This window comes from Salvelinus alpinus, chromosome 2 (assembly GCF_045679555.1).
Source record: "Salvelinus alpinus chromosome 2, SLU_Salpinus.1, whole genome shotgun sequence".
Lineage (NCBI taxonomy): Eukaryota > Metazoa > Chordata > Actinopteri > Salmoniformes > Salmonidae > Salvelinus > Salvelinus alpinus.
Window position 1 is genome coordinate 3,310,415 of NC_092087.1, and position 11,063 is coordinate 3,321,477.

The following is an 11,063-nucleotide window of genomic DNA, read 5'->3' on the forward strand; positions in this document are numbered from 1 at the left end:
CCCAAATGGAACCATATTCCCTACATAGTGCACTACTTTAAAGGCAAAGGCTCTGGTCAAAAGCAGTGCACTACATATGTAATAGGGTAGCAATTGGGACACACACAGGGACAACAGAGCTGCCTACTTCTCTGATAGACACCTCAAGGCTACAATTATCAAGAAAAGTAAAATAAACCAAAAAGGAGCCATAAAATATACATATTAAACAAAGTTTATATATACAGGGCTGTTGTCTCCTCATTAGGGTCTATATAGACTGTTGTCTCCTCATTATGGTCTATATAGACTGTTGTCTCCTCACTAGGGTCTATATAGACTGTTGTCTCCTCACTAGGGTCTATATAGACTGTTGTCTCCTCACTAGGGTCTATATAGACTGTTATCTCCTCACTAGGGTATATACAGACTGTTGTCTCCTCACTAGGGTCTATATAGACTGTTGTCTCCTCATTATGGTCTATATAGACTGTTGTCTCCTCATTAGGGTCTATATAGACTGTTGTCTCCTCATTAGGGCCTATATAGACTGTTGTCTCCTCATTAGGGTCTATATAGACTGTTGTCTCCTCATTATGGTCTATATAGACTGTTGTCTCCTCATTAGGGTCTATATAGACTGTTGTCTCCTCATTAGGGTCTATATAGACTGTTGTCTCCTCATTAGGGTCTATATAGACTGTTGGCTCCTCATTATGGTCTATATAGACTGTTATCTCCTCATTAGGACCTATACAGACTATTGTCTCCTCATTATGGTCTATATAGACTGTTGTCTCCTCATTATGGTCTATATAGACTGTTGTCTCCTCATTATGGCCTATATAGACTGTTGTCTCCTCATTAGGGTCTATATAGACTGTTGTCTCCTCATTAGGGTCTATATAGACTGTTGTCTCATCATTAGGGTCTATATAGACTGTTGTCTCCTCATTAGGGTCTATATAGACTGTTGTCTCCTCATTAGGGTCTATATAGACTGTTGTCTCCTCATTAGGGTCTATATAGACTGTTGTCTCCTCATTAGGGTCTATATAGACTGTTGTCTCCTCATTAGGGTCTATATAGACTGTTGTCTCCTCATTAGGACCTATATAGACTGTTGTGTTGTTGCTATACTAGTCAGCTAAGTCCATTGGATGTTTAAACATATTGGTCTCTGAATCCCTGTATAACCACAGTTTGGGAGACTCACGAAGCCGGACTGAACTGATTGGCTCATGGGTTGACTGACTGACAACAAACACAACCCAAGACGTGTCAACTCATGTCGTCATCTGTCTGAAATGGCATTCTATTCCCTGTACAGTATACTGTACTATTCAGTCCCTGGTCAATAGTAGTATACTATATACTGTACTATTCAGTCCCTGGTCAATAGTAGTATACTATATACTGTACTATTCAGTCCCTGGTCAATAGTAGTATACTATATACTGTACTATTCAGTCCCTGGTCAATAGTAGTATACTATATACTGTACTATTCAGTCCCTGGTCAATAGTAGTATACTATATACTGTACTATTCAGTCCCTGGTCAATAGTAGTATACTATATACTGTACTATTCAGTCCCTGGTCAATAGTAGTATACTATATACTGTACTATTCAGTCCCTGGTCAAAAGTAGTATACTATATACTGTGCTAGCCGGGCCCTGTTCATTAGTAGTATACTATATATTGTACCAGCTGGTCCCTGGTCAAAAGTAGTATACTATATACTGCACTAGCCGGTACCTGGTCAAAAGTACTATACTATATACTGCACTATCCGGACCCTACTCAAAAGTAGTATACTATATACTGCACTAGCCGGGCCCTGGTCAAAAGTACTATACTATATACTGCACTATCCGGACCCTACTCAAAAGTAGTATACTATATACTGCACTAGCCGGTACCTGGTCAAAAGTACTATACTATATACTGCACTATCCGGACCCTACTCAAAAGTAGTATACTATATACTGCACTAGCCGGGCCTTGGTCAAAAGTACTATACTATATACTGTACTAGCCGGGCCCTGGTAAAAAGTAGTATACTATATACTGCACTAGCTGGACCCTGGTCAAAAGTAGTATACTATATACTGCACTAGCTGGACCCTGGTCAAAAGTAGTATACTATATACTGTACTAGCCGGTCCCTTGTCAAACGTAGTATACTATATACTGCACTATCCGGGCCCTGGTCAAAAGTAGTATACTATATACTGTACTAGTGTAACGGATGTGAAATGGCTAGCTAGTTAGCGGGTACGCGCTAGTAGCATTTCAATCAGTTACGTCACTTGCTCTGAAACCTAGATGTAGTGTTGCCCCTTGCTCTGCAAGGGCCGCGGCTTTTGTGGAGCGATGGGTAACAACGCTTCGTGGGTGTCAGTTGTTGATGTGTGCAGAGGGTCCCTGGTTCGCGCCCGTGTCGGGGCGAGGCGACGGTTTAAAGTTATACTGTTACACTAGCCGGTCCCTGGTTGAAGTAGTATACTATATACTATACTAGATGGGCCCTGGTCAAAAGTACTATACACTGTACTAGATGAGCCCTGGTTAAAAGTAGTATACTATATACTGTACTAGCCGGGCCCTGGTCATTAGTAGTATACTGTATGATGTACTAGCCGGTCCCTGGTCATTAGTAGTATACTGTATACTGTACTATCCGGTCCCTGGTCATTAGTAGTATACTATATACTGTATTAGCCGGTCCCTGGTCATTAGTAGTATACTATATACTGTACTAGCCGGTCCCTGGTCAAAAGTACTATACTATATACTGCACTATCCGGACCCTACTCAAAAGTAGTATACTATATACTGCACTAGCCGGGCCCTGGTCAAAAGTACTATACTATATACTGTACTAGCCGGGCCCTGGTAAAAAGTAGTATACTATATACTGCACTAGCTGGACCCTGGTCAAAAGTAGTATACTATATACTGTACTAGCCGGTCCCTGGTCATTAGTAGTATACTATATACTGTACTAACCGGCCCCTGTTAAAAAGTAGTATACTATATACTGCACTAGCCGGTTCCTGGTCATTACTAGTATACTATATACTCACTAGGTCCCTGGTCAAAAGTAGTATACTATATAAGGAATAGGGGCCATTTCAAACACAACCTGTCTGTCTATTTGAAGAGCTTTTTCATGGTTTCAAGACCGCCTAGTGACCAATGCAATAACTCACAGCATGTAATGTATCGTACACAAACAAAACAGACATGAGTTCCACCAAACACAGGCAGTTTTACATGGTATTTGGAGACAGGGAGAGCATTCTCGCTAACCATAAGCCTTTTCCTAACCTTAACCTCATTCTCCTAACCAGCAACGTTAATTCTCCTAACCTGCAACATTAATTCTCCTAACCTGCAACGTTAATTCTCCTAACCTGCTGTGTAAATTCTCCTAACCTGCTATGAAAAAGTCAATTCCAGTTATAGATCGAACTGATGTGTTTTTAGGGAATCTCATATGCTAGAATGCGTACAGGGTTCTCTGAAACATGAGGACGACAGAGAGGGATTTCAGTCATGTACTGCACACACCACAACCAAGGACAGGGGAATGTTTTGGGTTTGTTTTGTGTTTCAGGAAATAGTAGTGTAGAATGTGTAGTGGATTAACACCCACAACTCTATTTGGGGGCCATAAATAGTTGGATATCGGACAGTTACTTTCCTAATGTAATGATAATAATAAGCAATTTCACAACTCTAAGACAGGGTTATTTTAAAGTGGATGTATTTATTAACCAATAAATATAATTCCAGTATAAAAAACATGCTCTTCAAACAGAACAGATAAATAAAACATGTCAAATGAGGATGAACAAATCCCACTTCCCTTATATGGGGGATTGGAAATGATGCAGACAATTACATTGATAAAAACAACACTCTGCAATATGAAACTGTTCTAAATGATGTAATAATAAATACTAAACATCCACTTCCCTTCACGCAGTAATACACCTTTTATCAAATCATTAAACATCTATTAGAAACATTGTTCACAGTATATTGTATTGTAAACGGCACACATTGTACAGCATACAGTCTCTAACCTTCACCCCTCTATCTGTCTGTCCGTCCGTCCGTCCATAACTTCCTTCCTTCCTTCCATAACTTACTTCCTTCCTTCCTTCCATAACTTCCTTCCTTCCTTCCATAACTTCCTTCCTTCCGTTCCTCCATAACTTCCTTCCTTCCTTCCTTCCTTCCTTCCTTCCATTCCTTCCTTCCTTCCTTCCATAACTTCCTGTATCTTTCTTTCATCCTCAATCCATTTAAAATCTTATTTTTTATTCCCTCCCCCAATCCATCCTTTATTATTAATATTATAATTTAATCCTTATTTTACCAGGTAAGTTGACTGAGAACATTACACATACCCAAAGTCAATCAAACCCAAGCATATTAATAATTGGTTCAATCTTGCTTCATTATGGAAAATCACCGGTCGGTCCTGTTTGGTGAATTATCTTCATTACTCAATGAGTATCTCCTACTCTGAAATGGTCAAATCCAGTCTTCTTCTTCTCTGCTCTTCGTCTTCTCGGTTTACAGTACATTGTGCTTCATCCTCCTCAGGAAATTCTGTAGTTTGAGCCTCAGGTCACAATGCTTTGATGGAGACCTGGAGGACAGGAGAGTAGGGGGAAATAAACAGAGAGAGAGAGAGAAAGAGAAAGAGAGAGAGAGAGCGAGAGAGAGATAATTACAATTTAGTAATTGAACAGACTACTGAACCTAAATAGGAAGCTGTACAAAATAAACAGAGTAGAGAGAGAGAGAGAGAGAGAGAGAGAGAGAGAGAGAGAGAGAGAGAGAGAGAGAGAGAGAGAGAGAGAGAGAGAGAGAGAGAGAGAGAGAGAGAGAGAGAGAGAGAATTACAATTTAGTAATTGAACAGACTTCTGAACCTAAAAAGGAAGCTGTACTAGCTGCATAATACGATCATAATACAATCAAAATAAGGAAACTGTCATCTAAAGTAATACCATCACAGTACAATAATACAACTGATGAAGAGAGAAATCAAGACCAACAGATATAGTGATACAGAAAGGGAGAGAGCAGACAGAAAGAGAGAGAGAGAGAACAAGTGAGATACGAGAGAGAGTGATAGCAGAGTGCAGCAAAAGAGAGAGTGATGGCAGAGAGTGACGGCAGAGAGTGATGGCAGAGAGTGATAGCAGAGAGAGAGCAACAGAGACAGAACAAAATGAGAGGAAGAGCAGGGAGCAGAGGAAGGTTTCTCCAGGTTTCTAAATCAGTCTATCAATCCATCCACCTTTGCCTGGGGTACTCACCATGTGTACTGTGTAGTGGTCTGTGTCTGTCTGTTAGCTCCCTTCCACTCTTCCTCCTCCTCTTCCTGTTGTGTGTCTAGTATCTGGTCCCAGATCTCAGTGTTAACCCACAGCGACCCCGACACGGTGAGGCTGGGCTCGGTGCAGGTGATCCAACGGCACAGGGGGCAGCATACTGTCAGTAGGCCGCTCTGGAGCCTGGACATCGCCTGCAAGCACAGCCCACAGAATGTGTGCTTACAGTGGAGCATCCGAGGGATCTTCTCCCTGCGAGAGTAGGGCTGGAGGCAGACGCAGCACTCCATGTCCTCGCTCATCAGACCCATGGCTGGATGGCTGGACGGATGGCTGGATGGATGGATGGATGGATGGATGGCTGGATGGACGGATGGATGGCTGGATGGCTGGATGGCTGGATGGCTGGATGGATGGATGGATGGATGGATATACGGCTGGAGCACAGAGGAACTCTGGACAGAGAGTCAGTGTCTAGGCAGGAAGACGTGGGGTTTAAACGCTGGTCTGAGGTCAGTGTTCCCCTTGTGAATTCTAAACGTCCTGGTTTGGATTTGATGAGGATGAGCTGATCCTAGATCTGTGCTTAGGAGCGTAGGTCAGGAAGCTGCAAAAGACATTAAGATGTTCAATTAAATTAGATTACTTCATCACTGGCACTATGTAAACATATCTAATGTAATAACATATCTTAAATCAACAGGCTGTCAGGTTTTTCTGAAGAAATGAAGAAAAAAGTATCTTGAAAAATATCACACATTTATAACATCCATAGTTATCAGATATAGACAAACCTTTTCACTTTTATCATTATCAATGAGAGGCAATATTTTACTTACAGGTTCTGGAATATTTTCAGCACAGCGACCAACTATCCGACGACTAAACGTTGTGTGTGAGAGAGAAGAGTGTGTGTGCTCTTATTTGAAGCTTTGGGGGAGGAGACTAAATGGTGTTATTTTCCCAGAAAGGGCTGTCTCTCACCTCCTCTACTCTCAGGTGAGGCAGGAAAGTTCCATGGAACGAGTTAAACACTTCTAGGTCACTTCTATAGCATAGTAGGTCACTTCAGGAGAATTGCCAGGGCTGTGTATTGACATTTACAGGGCAGGTGTTCATGTCTACAAAGGGCACGTACACTGAGGGTACAAAACATTAAGAACACCTGCTCTTTTCAGGACATTGACTGACTAGGTGAATCCAGGTGAAACCTATGATCCCTTATTGATGTCACTTGTTAAAACCACTTCAATCTGTGTAGATGAAGGGGAGGAGACAGGTTAAAGAAGGATTTTTAAGCCTTGAGACAATTGAGACATGGATTGTGTATGTGTGTCATTCAGAGGGTGAATGGGCAAGACAACAGATTTAAGTTCCTTTGAATAGGATATGGTAGTAGGTGACAGGTGCACCGGTTTGTGTCAAGAACTGCAATGATGCCGGGTTTTTCACGCTCAACAGTTTCCCGTGTGTATCAAGAATAGTCCACCACCAGCCAAAGGACATCCACCAAACTTGACACAACTTTGGGAAGCATTGGCGTGAACGTGGGCAAGGATCCCTGTGGAACGCTTTCGACACCTTGTAGGGTCCATGCCCTGACGAATTGAGGCTGTTCTGAGGGCAGAAGGGGGTGCAACTTAATATCAAGAAGGTGCTACTTATGTGGTTTATACTTAGTGTACGTCCAGTTTATGATGGATCAATCTGATTTGCAAGGGAATTTTCACCGGAGAGGGGAAAGCATTTGTAGAACCCTCTCTGTGGACTTGTAGAACCCTCTCTGTGGACTTGTAGAACCCTCTCTGTGGACTTGTAGAACTCTGTCTGTGGACTTGTGGAATCCTATCTGTGGATTTGTAGAATCCTCTCTGTGGACTTGTAGAACCCTCTCTGTGGACTTGTAGAACCCTCTCTGTGGACTTGTAGAATCCTCTCTGTGGACTTGTAGAACCCTGTCTGTGGACTTGTGGAATCCTCTCTGTGGACTTGTAGAACCCTCTTTGTGGACTTATAGAACCCTATCTGTGGACTTGTAGAACCCTCTCTGTGGACTTATAGAACCCTCTCTGTGGACTTGTAGAACCCTCTCTGTGGACTTATAGAACCCTCTCTGTGGACTTGTAGAACCCTCTCTGTGGACTTGTAGAACCCTCTCTGTGGACTTGTAGAACCCTCTCTGTTTACGTGCCTTGTTATTGTAGTATTTATGTACAGAATCAGTTCAATGGAAGCAGTTTCTCTTCTAGATAAGAGACACAGTTCAAAGGAAGCGTTATCTCTTCTAGATAAGAGACAGTGGCACAGTTCAAGTACTTTACACCACTGTTGTTGACAAATTACAACAACCTAGCAGTGCCGATTACTGTTGATAAGTGTGCTCTTCTCTTACCGCTTTAAACCATTTCACGTTACGGGCCATAGACCAGTGACCCGCGGTTTAGCATAATCCAATCCATCCATTGGTACACAAGCTCTTCCTATATTTACTTTACAGTCAATTCAGAGTTTAGCAGCAGATTATGTCAGAGAGGAAGAGGCGAAGGGAGAGGATTTACTCAACCCAAAAACATTTTTTTTACGGAGGTCTGTGAGAGAGTGTCGAATAATATGAGGCTTATTTGATCTAATAGCTGTTTCGTAATGTTTAGGCTGTTACAAATGTGTTGATAAAATTGCATGCATGTGGCATTCCGGCAACTGTGAGTAAAACTATTTAGTTGTGGCTCTTGTTCACACACTTATCTGCCCTCTCATTGGCTAGAATGGTCCGACTGGTTCCTTGTTAGTTAGCGTTTCCACGACGCTATAATAGGTATTACGACGCTATAATAGGTATTAACTCCGCAATTTGCCGTTGCGGAGTCACCAGAAAACGCTAAAATACGGTTTTCAGGGATACAGCAAAGATATGTAACTACATCTCATTGTTCTATCTGTGGATTCAGTGTTTTCAACGTCCGTTACCTCTGAAAAACGGAAATAGGACCTCCGCTCATACTTTATTTTTGTGTGGGCATTTTAGCTAACCCTAGCCAAATCATTAACCATTTTCCTAACCGTAACCTAATTATCCTGTCTGAGGTAAAAACAGATTCAAGTTGGATATTCGATGGATATTCGCCCATTCAAACTTCAATAGTTTTCAAACCACTTGAGCCACAGACTCCAAATAAGTGTCATTATGTTGGAAAATTTGCACACGACATTGCACAGGTCTTATTTTCATGATTTGGACATGAATTTGCTTTCCAAAGCTAATAAACGTGTGGGAGCGTAAACAAAGCACAAACTTTTTTACATTCGAATAAAAATGTGACCTGACTTCAATCAAGGTTCAGAATGCCCTCTCAGTGGACCTACACATTGCACACCCTTGATTTAGTCCATTTTCATCTCACTCGATTTTACATTAATTTTTCAAACTTTCAAATAATATCAAATATCAACGCAGTATGATGAATTGGGGGGCTGGCATGAACATTATGCCCCTATTTCAGATTACTCTGATGTTTTCGTACGATGTACCCAATGATTAATGAAAACTTGCTCGATAGGTCTATGTCCTCATTGTAGTTTTACAGACGTGTTTAATACGTCTTATTTACACACGTTATTGGAATATTTATGAAATGCATATTGTTATATTTGGCAGCACTTATTTGTTTTTCCTTTGTCTCCAACCCCTTTCGATGCGTGGAACGGATGTGTACGTAAGGGTGCTAATTTTAAACAGCTCTGACGAAGGCCGTGAGGCCGATACGTAAAGCTCTGAGGAAGGCCCCTGAGGCCGATACGTAAAGCTCTGAGGAAGGCCCCTGAGGCCGATACGTAAAGCTCTGAGGAAGGCCCCTGAGGCCGATACGTAAAGCTCTGACGAAGGCCACGAGGCCGATACGTAAAGCTCTGACGAGGCCGATACGTAAAGCTTATTAAAGATCATTGATACTGTCAAGAGCAGTGTGCGGTTTCCTTTTTCCTTCATCTTGTTCAACTGTTACCATGCACCTGCAAAAAAAGATTGCTCAGATGTGCCTTTTGGCCTTTTGAAACATGCATTTTTCAAACATTCAAATTTCAATAGCTCCTTGGTCATGTGACCTACTGACCTCAATCAAGTTTCAGAATGTCCTCTCAGTGGGCCTACACATTGCACACCCTTTAGTTTGTCCATTTTCATCTCACTCGATTTTACATTAATTTTTCAAACTTTCAAATAATATAACATATCAAGGCAGTATGATGAATTAGCCATCCATTGTAATATATCATAAATTGTCTTACATACCGTCACTGTTGTCAAAAGATTATAAACATGTTAAATAAAGTTACTATCCCAGTCAGTCTTTGGGCCACATCCAGGTTCTTTATCAGTGGCACACATGAAGCAGTTGTTGGCTTTGTTGAAGTCTGAAATCACAGGCATGAACTGAACATACGGCTGTTCCACACAACTACATAAAAATAAAGAATTTACATTTACTTTGAACTAAATGTCATTACATACCAGACATTTTTAGTAAAATCCTCAGCCAGTTCTTTTCACTGTTGCTCCATGTGTTTTTAAAGGTTCCATATACATTTGGGGAGGGGATGTTGGGGTAGTTCTGTGCAACTTCCTTGGCCATCTACACCCCAAAAATGTAATAGAGTTTTTAACCTAATTGTCACATAACAGCTAACCATTCATTATTGAAAATATAACTATCAAACCTGCATTATACAGACCCCACAGCTGAAGGTGTCCAGCTGCATGGTGTGAGTTATTTCCCCTCTTTTCCACTTCATGTCCGCCCAGTCATCTCATTTTGAAGTATTCTCTTTTTTTCAATGTAAACATAAAGGAATTCTGATTAGTTTATAGGCAAATAAATACACAGGCCAAAACTTTATACTGATTTCCTTATCACTATAATCTAGTAGTAATTTATAAGTAGAGGTAATTTCCTTTATGCCCCATTCAACACACAGCCTAAATTATAGCCACTGAACCATTTACAGGACAATAATAAAAGTAGCATTGAGGATCCAACCCGATCACAGTGTGTATACATGTAGAGCGTTTGTAGACGTTTAAGAAAAATATATTAAGTGACAGTTTCATCAGTACGTGCTTAAAGAAAGGTCATATCACAAAGATTACAAATGACAGTGCCCATCAAATCAATGACAATAGAGAATGAATTGTAAGCACCAAAGTGTGTTAAAGTGTGTTTGTCAAAATAATATCTGAAAATGCCACTTGTTGAACATAATACTTCTATTTGCAATAGAAATGTATGATATATGCAGTTGAGGAATATCCCAAGTATCAACACTACATGTAGGACGGACATTCCCACATACAGTATACTCATACACAGAGGCATTTTTCAGCTGTGATTTTACCACTCAGAATTCAGAATGGATATGACAATATGGCCAGCACAGGATATAATACACCCTTACAACAATCTACTTTTTGATCTTATTGACTTCTTATCTGGTAAACTGCTACTATGTGTCAAGAAAAGAGCCCCAATTAGGGGTTAGTGTACTCCAGTAAAAAAGTTCTGGTTTAGATTAAAACTATTTCCCTGTGTCCCCGTTCATAGGGGCATGAGAGACTAGTCAGTGGTAGAATTGAGTTGCCACTTTATTGGCCCAAACACCCACAGACCCACAAGGTTGAGGTTACTCACGGAATAGTAATTCGTAATTGACGCATTGTGTCTTCTAACTGTCCA

General features: G+C 41.0%; 1 protein-coding gene across 1 annotated transcript; it reads right to left on the bottom strand.

Moving 5' to 3' along the window:
- Nucleotides 1-3,736: 3,736 nt before the first annotated feature.
- LOC139552951 (uncharacterized) lies at nucleotides 3,737-6,276 on the bottom strand. Its single transcript, XM_071365013.1, has 3 exons — nucleotides 6,177-6,276; nucleotides 5,323-5,944; nucleotides 3,737-4,647 (listed from the first exon to the last, which is right to left on the bottom strand). The coding sequence occupies exons 2-3, from the start codon at nucleotides 5,646-5,648 to the stop codon at nucleotides 4,572-4,574; spliced, it is 402 nt and encodes a 133-aa protein (XP_071221114.1). The 5' UTR covers nucleotides 5,649-5,944; nucleotides 6,177-6,276; the 3' UTR covers nucleotides 3,737-4,571.
- Nucleotides 6,277-11,063: the final 4,787 nt, after the last annotated feature.